We start from the raw sequence: 12,924 nt of genomic DNA on the forward strand, positions 1-12,924 counted from the left end.
ATTATATCGTAGCAATGCCGCATTTTTGTCTTTTCTAGACTTGCTACCGATATTATCCCATTAATAAGTTATACAGCGGTAGCCAACACCCCAATCGCACGATTTTTTTTATGATACAATAAACATATAAAGTCAAGATTGATTGGTTGAATAAGCATCATTCGCTGACTACATGTAGTGTATTTCGCTCGTGACGTTGTGTGATTGCGAGTCGAGCTCTTAGCAGAGATTAGCTAAATATTCACAAACGGAAATCTGGATATTTTGAGCGAACTTTTGTAGCAAAGCAAATAAAATTTTTGAGATTGTCAAGGTGCATATTCGTTTTGTGTTGATTTTTCCTGCTGTCAGCGGCATGTACAGAGTGGCCCGCAGTTGAAATGCAATAAATTTGTACTGAAGATGTCATAATGAAGTGAAAATTGAAAATATATATGAAAAAGGTTCAGAGTGTAGAACCTATCAAGGTTCTGTTGTGAACGTGAACCTCTGAATTTCCGAGGTTCACACACAGAACGCGAACGTGAACCTCACGTTCACACCATCCCTAGTCGGCAGCAAAGTGGGCGCATGGAAAACGAACGAGACCGATGATGAAAGAGAGCGAGAGTGGAAGTCGTCCGAAACATTACAAAGACAAAGGACTGATTGTGTCAGTGTCTTGGCCTCTCAAAAACACGATTATGCTGCAACGAGAATAATTATTCGGGCCCCATTTCAAAATCCTGAAATTTAGGTTGCTGTCGGACCGGAGACTAACACCACCGGCAAATTTTATCTACCCGTCATCGCGCGCCTCTAAATTGATACCTTGATTGATACCTTGACATCGCGACGCTTGTAGGACAATGCAGTTTTCAAATACACATTGTCTTCCTGATCTACGCGGATAAATAAACTTTCTTGGAAGTGACATTAACAATTACAAATTCAAATATAAAACAAGGCCATAGCTATCCAAGTTCTTGATTGGTAATGTAAGTATAGCTTTCTAGGACCGCCGTAAAATGTAGGTGTGTAGCGTTATGTTACGCCGAATACTTTAGAAGTCGATCAATATTTAGATTTTCAGAATAAGCGTGACAATTTCATTTGAATAATATCAGTGATGAGGAATTCTAAGGTATTTACGATGAATTGCGCTATCACAGGTGCGGCTTGGCCCGTCTGTGCCTCATCTGTGCGTTAACTCTCCTTTCTCGCTTCATTTTCGAACAATAAATATGAAAATTCCGCAATTTTCTTGAATAGAAATGTTTATTATCTAATCATTCATGAACATCGATAAAAATGCCAATGAATAATTAATCATTGAAAGTTTCGCAATTCTCCCTCGCTCATCCCCACCGACACGTGAGGGCTGAGGCACTGCCTCACTTTCCTCTCCTAACCCCACTTCACTGACGTATCATCACCCTGCAGTGGCTGTGTACTGCTGTGCTGCTGTAGTTTGGCTCCATCTACGCATGTCGCATGTGGGCAGATAAATATGGCACACATTACGAATCCCATATATTTGTGCTAGCAAAACGTCATGAATTTTCAATTGTGACGTAACAGTCGATTGACATGTATGGCTCTTTGGGAGTTACAACTGGAAATATTGGGTCAATATGGCTCTTTGGGTTCCCGACCACTGCTATAGGCGATAAGGGCCACTGTGTATGTGTGAATAAAACAAACAAATTCATGTTAAACTGATCATGTCCAGTTCCGTTGAACTCCAGACTAATCTACTTTCTCATATCGACTTACTATACACACCGAAATCACGAGTAGCCGTGTTTTGAATAATGACCGGGAAACGGGTCGCGCGAAGCGAAAAAATATTTTCGGATTCACAAATGAATTCCGTCATTATTATTATTATATTCATATATCGCAATCAAATATTTATCCTTTATCAGCCCATGTGATCAGATTCACTGGTGGAGTTGATGGAAGCAGTGTCTTCGGAAATTGAGGGGAGCAAGTTGCACATGATGATGCATCTTCGGGTGGACCAATTGTTATTAGTCACTTTGTAGCGTGTTATTATTTCTTGACATCAGGATTGTCGGTAGGCATAGGCAATAGCGGAAATATATTGGAATCGCCTGAACCAGTGGTTCCCAACCTTTTGGAGGTCGGGACCGCATTTCAAACATCAGAGTACGAATGGAGTCGCATGAAAACACTCGAGTCGGGGCCCACGATATTGTAGGCCCCGCTCGAGTATAGGCTACTTCTAACGAAAATTTAAAGGTAGCTAGCCAACCTCTGCTCTCAACATCCAAAATTCGAAATTCAAAATTCAAAATTCAAAATGATGCACATATTGCACATGGACTTCTATGGATTCTATATCGGTTATTATAGCATTGATACAAGCAAATTGGAGAGTACTATTGTGTCGTGATATGATAGCTCTTCAGTCTTCATATATTCCTGCACTTTATGCACAAGTTTGCGGGGAATTATAGGCTGAGTAATGTTGGAATTATTGCCCTTTATACTTGTCTATGAGCCATTATTTTGATGTTAGTAAAACAGTGTCGAAATTTACTCTTCACAGAGACGATAGGCCAAAGGTCTATGACCACTTGACCACTCTGACCAGCAAAACCAAAGATACATTCTTGTCTGACGGGTTACTATTCATCCATGCGTTTGGCGCCAGTCTGCAAGAATTCTCTTTCCCGGTTTTCAGAAGCGGCCTTGGACGGCTTTAAACATAGCTAATATCCCTCATTTTAGCATTCATATACAGAAATTGCCCATAGCTATTCAAGGAAACAAACAACAACTATCGTCAATTAGCCTATCTTTTTTTTGCATATATTTAGAGGTCAATCAGAGCCGCAAGAAGGCTACCTTGGAGCCGCATGTGGCTCTGAGACACGTGGTTGGAAATCACTGGCCGAAACATACCAGAAACAAATTTATTTCGTAAGGAGACACGCTATTCCAAGTTTGGTATTTCTATATGGGGCGCATCATTTTTATCTGCAGTTCGCGTCTGTACTGTGGGGGTCAGATTGCAAAGGGCGCTACCATGAAGTATAGCATTGAATCGCGCACAGCGCGAAGAAAATTTCAAGATTATTTAAAATTTAATTATTCAGAAATTCAATTTGCCTGTTAACGGCCGCCAACACATACTAATTAAATTTCGTGCCACGGCCGCACAAATTTCCTTCTACGGCCGCAGGTTGCCCACCCCTGATACAGTGTTGGGATGTCTCGAGTCATGACTTGACTCGAGTCAGACTCGAGTCACCTTTTACGCATGACTTGACTTGAGTCACTTTGTTAGAATGACTTGACTTGACTTGACGTATCAGAAATGGAGATTGACTCGTGACTGGAACCAAAATTCACGAGTCAATTTCAAGTCATCAAAGATCGGTTTCGATAAAAATCACTGGAAAACTTCCATATGTTCGCATTGTTCGCGAAACTCTGGTGTAACCCGTGAAATCGACCAATCATTCAATGATCGTGTGTTTTTTACTGATTCCCCATTGTTCTCTCACAAATAGATTGACCGCAAACGAAGTGATCGAAGCTTACAGCTTACGTTGGTTGTCGTAAACTAGTAGTAAAGTAATTTAATAGCAAAATATCTATTTCTGTTCTCTGTTCTCACCTTAGCCGAACCTCTTGCTTTATTGAAATTGAATTCGAATATACTTTATAATATACTCCCCAACCATCGGCCCAGGCTCGAAGCATGTTAATATGTGAACGGGTAATGTATTGCATCATATCAATTCGTTTCTCTATTTTGGCGTGTAACAATAAGCTGAGGCAATGCAATTAGTTACGTAGTTGTACATTTCTACGTGTATGTGAGCAATGCAGCACCTTCTTGCGTGTATATTTAACTCTATATTCGTTCATCGGTTCAGAATCAATGACCACTCGATCTGTATTTCAGACAGCTAGCAAAATGCAATGACGTATTCATGTCTCATACTTCAAAACGGCAACTTGACTTGAATTGTGACTTGACTCGTGACTTGACCTGACTTGACTCGACTTGACTCGACTTGACTCGAGTCACCTCCAAAATCCAGTGACTTGACTTGACTCGAGTCACCTTCGAAAATCAATTGACTTGACTTGACTCGAGTCAAAATGTGCAATGACTCGAAATGACTCGTGACTCGAAGGTAGTGACTTGATCTCAACACTGCCCTGTTATAGGCCTACCTTAAGAAATTGATTGCTGAAGCATGGGTACAGTGCAGGGGAGTAATGATACTGTCGAAGTTTCCCTACATTAGTGTTTCCATACGTCTTCATTTAGGAGGATTTGTCCTCCTTTTTCAAGAAATCGAAAATGTCATGCGAGAACGCCCAAATGTCCTCCTCTACTTGAACTCCAACCCCAACTCCAACTCCAACTCTACTTGAAAGCTACCTGGCAAATCGCAAACAATTTGTTAAACTGGGGACATTAAGATCGACTACCAGAGATATAACTTGTGGAGTCCCACAAGGCTCAGTCCTTGGACCGACTTTTTTCCTCATTTACATTAACGACATTGTTAATGCATCTTTATTCCGCACAACCCTATTTGCTGATGATACTCACCTCTTCACAACCTCCAACACTGTCAATGATTTGCATGCATCCGTGAATAGGGAACTCCCAAAAGTGTCGAGATGGCTGCAAGCAAACAAACTAATAAGCTTGAATGCAGATAAGACCGAGATGCTCCTTTTAAATAATGCCAATCATAGTTTCACTGTGAACATCAATCATAAACAAATCTCCATATGTGACTCAGCAAAATATCTCGGTGTCACTATTGATGCTAAAATGTCTTGGAAGTAGCATATTGAATGCACAATATCAAAACTAGCTCGGTGTGTGGGAATAATGACCCGTCTGCAATCTTTGGTTTCCAGATCAATACTACGAACCATATATTTTTCTCTTTTCCACTCTCACCTGCAATATGGAATCGTAGTATGGGGAAGTGCATGCAAAACATTTTTGTGCAGAATTCGAACCCTGCAAAACCGTGCGATACGGCTGATCTCATCTGTACCTTTACGTACCAAACTATCGACTTACTACCGTAAGCACCGAATTTTGCAAGTTGACGACCTATATCGCTTCGAAGTATCAAAAGTCATTCACAAATATTTTTCCAATAGTTTGCCTCCTGTGTTTGATGACTTTTTCATGCCTGCTAAAAATGTCCACTCCCATTACACGAGATCCTCGTCTAAAGGAAATATCTACTTACCCCCACCCAATAGCAACTTAACTAAGAGGTCCATCGACTACTTGGGACCTATCATCTGGAATGCATTACCACCACATATCCGTGAATTGCCCTATAATAGATTCAAAAAAGCCCTACTTGATCACCTCTTATCGTTACACTAACACTGTTGCCCTACCTCGCCCAGACATTGCTTAATTGATCATTTGCTACCATCGTTTAATTTTTCTTCTATTTTATTTTTTTAACTACGGTAACTTTTTTTACAGCCAGACTGTTTAGAGTCAAGTGTACCTGTTTGATGCTGGTGTGATCAGACTAGATGACCCTCACGGTCTTATCGATCATTCCTATCTAATACCGAATACTGTGCATGCATATTTTCTGTACCACCACCACTGCCGTGTGTTATGTATTTTGGTTTGATGAAAAATAAAGACTCTCTCTCTCTCTCTTTCGACAATCCGTCCTACTTTATAGTTTCGACAGGCGCTACTAAAAACGCCATAAATGGCGCGAAAACCAGATTTCGACGGCAAGGATGACAAAAAAGTGACGTTAGAGCCGGTCTGTCGGAAGTCGATTGTTAACCCTTTTAATGGGGGGGGGGGGTCACTGGTGACCCAAGTACAAGTTCATCTCTCAATTTCTCCAAAAGTATATGTCGTAGCGGGCTGCTTTTGGTTTCTATGGAAAGTCAGCTATCCTCTGAATAATATGATACCTAATTTCAAGGTATAAGGCATGAAAATTTTCTAGTACCGACAATCATACATGAGAAATTCGTTCGAAAATACGCATGCCGAAAAAAGTGGCTATTTTCCGAGTGGGAAATTTAGTCATATATTCTGCCAGAACAGCAGAAGTCGACTTGTACGGTATTCTGCGTAATTTTTCACCGTTTCGAACATCAAACCTTGTTCTGGGGAGTTTACTGATAGGGTTTGGTGATTATGGTCACGCTTCGGTGATTTTCGAGAACATAGTCAAATTTAAGTCCAAGTTCGTGACGGAATATGAGTCATAAACTGGTATACTATGCCTGCAAATGGTTGGATATGACAAGAGAAAGTATACCATGTTGTTTCATGCCATTAACTGGGCGGTAGAGGTTCGATTCGATATTGATCTTGAACTTGACCATTATGACCACTCACTGACCACGCCCATATGTAAATTTTTCATGTATTTTGACTTCTCGATATCTGGCAAGCCCACTGAGCTATATAAACAAGCAAGCAAGCCTCGCGGTTTACGGCTACGGTTGACGGCTTGTTCGAAACCAGGCAACGGTGGCTACGCACTGATGCATGATTTTTGACTCTCTGACCGGTTGCCAGTAAACTCGCCCCAAAGTAAATTCGGCCCAGGCAAATTCGGCCATTACATCAGTAAATTCGGCCCACCGAGAATATTGTATTAAAACGTATTACCAACCGTTAACATGAATTAATTACATAATTATACTATTATTAAGTGATTTGGATGTCAGGGTATGCGTAGATCGCGTAATCACGGGAGATAGCGCGGATATTCACGGGGACCGAATTTACCGACGGCCGAATTCACCGGTCAATTCACTGGTTACTCGGTCAATTCTGCCCTCGGAGAATTTTTTATAAAAATGTATTACCAACTATTAATGTGAATTAATTTCATAATTATATTATTATCAAGTGATTTGGAGAACAGGGTATGCGTATAAATATATATATGTATATATATATGCCGATGTTTACGGGGCCGAATTTACCGGCAGCCGAATTCAATCGGTATATTCGGCCCTCGGAGAACATTGTGTGAAATTTTATTACGAACTAATAATGTGTATTATAATACATAATTTTAATATTATCTAACCTGAACCCTAACATTAATCCTAACCCTAATTCTAGCCTAATCCTAAACCTAACCTAACCCTAATCCTAACCTAACCCTAATCCTAACCCTAACACTAATCCTAACCCTAACGCTAATCCTAACCCTAACGCTAATCGTAACCCTAAACCTACTAATAACTACTAACTAATAATGTGTAGTATATTACATAATTATAATATTATCAAGTGATTTGGAGGTTAGGGGTTAGGTTTAGGGTAAGGATTAGCGTTAGGGTTAGGATTAGGGTTAGGGTTAGGATTAGGTTAGGATTACGGTTAGGATTAGGGTTAGGTTAGGGTTAGGGTTAGGTTAGGTTAGGATTAGGGTTAGGATTAGGGTTAGGGTTCAGGTTAGATAATGGTATTGTAACTGTTGTTGTTACTCTGGCCCTGGCCGAATTTACCGAGGGCCGAATTTACCGAGGGCCGAATTCACCGACGGCCGAAGTGACCGAGGGCCGAATTCGACGGGCCGAATTTACTTTGGGGCGAGTTTACTGGCAACCCTCTGACCATAGCAATTTACAGCGCAGAGATGAGCATGGATTAGGATTAGGTTTTGAAAAAACAGGATTTGTGAAATTTTGTCGGATTTGGATTGGATTTGGATTAGCCATTTTTTTCAGAACGGATTAGGATTTGGATTGGATTTACCTATTTTCTGGGAGATTAAAATGTCAGGTGACGAATGGCGACAACCTTTATTCAGATCAGTTATTAATGTACTTATGGTTACTAAGTTATCTTGAATAAAGTGAATCGTTGGTGGTGAAAGAAAATTTTCGAATCCCTCCATTGCATAAATTAGTATTTTTTCTGAATTTCCAGTTGGAATCGGATTAGGATTGGACATGGACTTGAATATGAAAAAGTTATGGATTAGGATATGGATTTGGATTTGAAGGTTCGGATTTGGATTGGATTAGGACATAGAAATTTCAAATCCGCTCATCTCTGTTACAGCGTAGCTACGTAGCTACGCTGTAAATTGCTATGCTCTGACGCTATCCTGGGGGTCAATCTTGAATAATTAAAGAGAGAAACTGATTTTACAGAAAAAAAGTTTATTTATTTAGTCTTATAAAAAACCTAAACATGTCATGGGGTGTCGATCGAGGCCTGAAACGGTAGAAGGCTATACTCCGCCCACTTCTAAACTGGAACAGCTCGGAATCAAGACTTGGTGGGGCCACGGTATGAATTTGAAAAGTGATGGTCAGTTCTGCAAAATTTGACCCCCCATTAAAAGGGTTAAAAAGGATCATCTGAATATTATACGTGATGCGACATCGCGAGACCATTTGCGGATGTAAGAACTTCCGTAAGGTGATGTAAATGATTTCTGTAGTGGGGAATTCCCCTCCAAACAACGCGTGTTTCTGGTTGTTTACTTGTTTTGCTGCTTTCATCGGTCATAGTTTACTGTTTAGTAAAAAAACTTAGCTGTTAGGTGCAGAGATGTCAACGTCACAGGTACAATTCAGACTCCCTGCAAAATATTCGGTGCTTCCGACCAAACAAGACGCGTCGATTCACCTCGTAACGCCTGGCGACGTCGTTACTGACGACACCGATTACATGCGAGGCCATGGTAAGTGAAATGAAGCTTTGCGTACAAATTCTAAATTTCGCTACTCTCACACTTCTCAGGTACGTATATGGAAGAAGACAAGCTGCGTGCCTGTGTAGCGGGCGTTGTCGAAAGAATCAATAAGCTAATTAGTGTGAAACCTTTGAAGTTACGATATAACGGCGAAGTGGGTGATATTGTTGTTGGTAGGATCAAAGAAGTGCAACAAAAACGTTGGAAGGTACGTTAGTACATCTACCACTTCTAAGGGGGTCAGTAACGAAGTACTTTCTTCATTTTTTGAGTACTCTACGTGCTCTAGTTATTCAAGTGCTTATGTTTCATCATATACCGTACTCAAACAGTTTTTTTAAGAGAACCGAAAAATATTCTTGTTCATTTCAATATGAATAGTATTCAATTGTATATTGAAATTCTGTACTTCCAAGAAGCAGTTCAGTTTTTTTTAAGGTAAAACTACTTACTTACCGGTATTGCACTTTGGATTTTAGAAAGTAGAAAGATATTTTGTGGTAATTTTAGTCATTTCTGTTTGTGAAATTATCGAATATATACATGGAATGGCAACAACCGATTTTTCTGCTTCGTTTCACTTCGCTGAGGCGGGACACTGAATTGATTTACGGCAGCGACTGTCAGGAAGCTATCATCCAGCCAGAGCGCAGAATTTACCGAATCTGGTCTTGATCGAAAGCTATCAAAGAAATTAATTGAAATATGAGCAGGCACTGGAACCACTCTGAATTCGGCCTCCGATCTGCAAAATCGGTCGTTGTCATTCCACGTTAACAGTAGATACTGAAATCTTCCGAGTAACTGTGTGTAATAACTATCACAATATTTGCTGAATATATTTGTGAAGATTGTACCTATTTGTTGTAGAGCTTCTTGGAGGTACAGAACTTCAATATACAATTAAATAGTATATTCATATTGAAAGGAACCCGAATATTTTCGGCTGACACTCGTCAGGGGTAATCGTCAGCAACTAGTAGAGAATTGGAAAGAACATTGTATATCAACAATCATATCACAAAATATGACGTCACCAGCATGAAATTTCGAATGAGAGAGCGTTCAATGTACTGACGGTTCATTTCAATATGAATATACTATTTAACTATTTGTTGTAGTAGAGATTTTACATTAGTCGCGAACATGCATCTTTGAATTTCAAAAGTAAAAAGCTTCCTACGAACTACCAAAGGTGTGCAATCCCTCAATTAAATGTAATTTCCTAAACTACTTATTTGAGTACTCGTCAAACCTTTCCCTTTCTACTTGCACTCAAACTAGTTTTGACACGCCTTTCAAATTGATACTTCTATTTGTGATTGAGTGTAAATTTACAGTGTTACCTCCACTGCTACTTGAGTAGTAACACTGGTCACTTTGACCACCTTTGTCCTACTGCTAGTACTTATATCTTTTATACGTTCACACAAATACAGTCTAGCAAATGAAATGGGTCAGTTACTGAGACCTGTTGCTGTTTTCCAAAGGTGGACACAAATTCCCGAGTGGACTCCATTCTACACTTGTCGTATGTTAATCTACCTGGCGGTGAGCTTCGCCGAAGATCTGCAGCCGACCAGCTTAATATGCGAGAGTACCTCAAGGAGGGTGACCTCATCAGTGCTGAAGTTCAACAGGTGGGCTTATCTATTTGCTGACTAGCAGGTAGCACAAAGACTAAGATGCGATAGTCACTTGAAGAGTGTGTTACAGTTTATATAATTTCACTGCTTTCATATGATTATGATATTGCACTGATTTGGTCATTAGTGTAGGGTGGAATAAGCGGCTGTATAGTTGTAAAGAGGTTGTGGTTTTAATTCCTGATTCTATGTTACTGCTGACTGAATGCATGATTCTGTAAGATAGATAATGCACAGTGACGGTGTCCTGTGACAAATGTAGGCCACTGTTACCTTTGAATCCCAATTTAAGAGTCTATGTCATATTTTACATCGCATCTAGCCTGACACAGTGTTCATAATATTTTAAACACTTCTCACGCATTTATATGTAGGGCTGGGCAAAATCGAGTACCTGAGTGATTCGATTCTGAATCACGTAATATGCTTCGAGTCGAGTCGAGTAATCGAGTATCACTCATTATGACGTCATAGCAGAACGTGATATGTTAAAGTTCAAATATGTACCATTTATGCCACCACAAAGAATAATATGCCTGTTATCCATCATATTAAAGATACTTTGGTATTTTTTCGACCATACCGATTTTATTGGACTTGGTGACAATGTTGTGGGACGATCATGACTTCGAAAATGTGCTAGTTCCAGTGACGTTCGTAGCTTTGTACTCTATGTTTCGTATGCTACGATACGGCCAATCAAGGTTTCAAGGCTTCAATAGTGAAATTACTGTCGAAACTATTATTCTCGTTGAAAAATTAACTTCCAGTGCCGAGGAGCGTAAAATTTCAATACTCGAAAAAATCGTCTTTTACTACTCGACTCGAATCATTACAATTAATACTCGATTCAGATTCGAGTACTCGAATCATAGTGCCCAGCCCTATTTATATGTTGCATAAAAGTACACTCCCGTGTAGGTACACTGCCGAGTCAAGTTTGAGTGCACTGGGGTTTAAAGTATTTTTGTTTTCATACAGTAGGCCTATTACTGCTGTCATTTTATCCTCGTAACTCCTGATATCGGAAAGTATCCAACTATTTGATCAGTACGGTAAGGGAACCTATTTCCATTTTAAGGTGCACAATGACGGATCACTTTCCTTGCACACGCGAAGCTTGAGATACGGGAAACTTGGTCAAGGTTGCCTAGTCGTGGTGTCGCCATCGTTAGTGAAACGCCGCAAAAATCATATGCATAACTTGACATGCGGCGCGACCATTATCCTCGCCAATAATGGCTACATTTGGATATTTTCTACACCACCATCGGAAGATAACGAGTCTGATAAAGGTATCTATCATATTTATTCTGAAAATATGTTCAGTCCAGTTGATGTTCAACATTTCACAAATTAGATTAGAACTAGATAACCTCCATTTCGCTCTAATAGTCCAATTAGAGAACTAGAATATTATTTAATTGTTGCATTCTGACCAGACGCGTATTCAAAATATTTTGTATCATTCATTTATATATGTACTTTCATAGATGTAGTGTGTTGTGGGTTTATATTTATTTGAGTGTGCCACACTTTCAGGTCACGGTGGTTTCGTCGCTGATCTTGAACCTGTTTTATTGGAGGATAGGGAAGTTATTTGTCGACTGAGGAATTGTGTTCTGATGTTGGCGAGACATAATATTCAACTATACGACACCAGCGTCATGTACACCTACGACGCATCGATGAGCTATCAGGTATTCACATCCCTAATATAGCATGCCGTATACGGCAGGGGCTACTCCAAGCACAAGTTCTGACCTTTTCAATGTTGACGTTAATTTGCAAAAACAAAGTGCCAAAAAATGCCAATTTCGCGGTAGCTGTAACTAACACAAAAATAAACTGAATATTATATTGAATTTGTGTACCTCCCAGAAGCCCTTACAGAACTTTGAATACATTTCGCATACCGTATCGCTTTGCTAACGTATTTTGTATGTAGTTATACCGTATCACATTTGTATGTCTGTAAATTTTTTCATGCGAGTTATGATGGACTGTAGCAAATTTTAAACGTTTGTAACTGGACGTTTGCTAAAAAATAGTCGAGTAGCCCTGCTGTACGGCGTCCATTGAAATGTTTGTTGAAACATCTAACTCTTATCAAGGAAGCTCTCGCACGATTCAAGTTCAGGTCGTTAAACGGTATTTGACATGGAGGATGTATTATGTTATAAAGATATCAAATTTCAGATTAAAGAACTCTTGAATCCCGAAGTTATGGCCGACGTTGTAACTGATGCAATCGGGAAACTGGAAAGAGAAGAAACTTGAAAAAGTTGCCCAGAATTGATATTTGTAATTCTGTTTCGATACAAGAATTTGCTCTGTTGATAGTTGTCAGCAATATTATCTTCTGGTGATTCAAATGGTTGTCAAACATTTGAGCATCCGGCACAATGAAAAATGATAATTCAGCATGCAACATTGAAGCGTGTGATTTCATAACCGCAAAACTAACCCTAACTTCAAAAGTAGCCCTTAACCTAACCTTCACTTCAACCAGTATGCTCAATGTCACATGCTACTAAGTCCGTGGACCTTGTCAAATATTGTACCCATCTGCTGAA

General features: G+C 39.7%; 1 protein-coding gene across 1 annotated transcript; it reads left to right on the plus strand.

Moving 5' to 3' along the window:
- Positions 1-8,444: 8,444 nt before the first annotated feature.
- Positions 8,445-12,723, plus strand: LOC145459093 (exosome complex component RRP4-like). Its single transcript, XM_080337689.1, has 6 exons — positions 8,445-8,690; positions 8,750-8,910; positions 10,193-10,342; positions 11,430-11,643; positions 11,891-12,048; positions 12,548-12,723. Exons 1-6 carry the CDS (start codon positions 8,558-8,560, stop codon positions 12,626-12,628), a joined length of 897 nt encoding a protein of 298 aa, XP_080193815.1. The 5' UTR covers positions 8,445-8,557; the 3' UTR covers positions 12,629-12,723.
- The last annotated feature ends 201 nt before the right edge of the window (positions 12,724-12,924 follow it).

The sequence above is a fragment of the Botryllus schlosseri genome, chromosome 16, assembly GCF_051294905.1.
Source record: "Botryllus schlosseri isolate E-star chromosome 16, Bs_hap1, whole genome shotgun sequence".
Classification (NCBI taxonomy): Eukaryota; Metazoa; Chordata; class Ascidiacea; order Stolidobranchia; family Styelidae; genus Botryllus; species Botryllus schlosseri.

What these genes read in the sequence shown, in the direction of transcription:
- LOC145459093 (XM_080337689.1), top strand. Translation starts at nt 8,558, where the DNA reads ATGTCAACGTCACAGGTACAATTCAGACTCCCTGCAAAATATTCGGTG. An exon ending in AGATAACGAGTCTGATAAAG is followed by an intron (nt 11,644 to 11,890) that starts GTATCTATCATA and finishes CCACACTTTCAG; the next exon opens with GTCACGGTGGTTTCGTCGCT. An exon ending in ACGCATCGATGAGCTATCAG is followed by an intron (nt 12,049 to 12,547) that starts GTATTCACATCC and finishes ATCAAATTTCAG; the next exon opens with ATTAAAGAACTCTTGAATCC.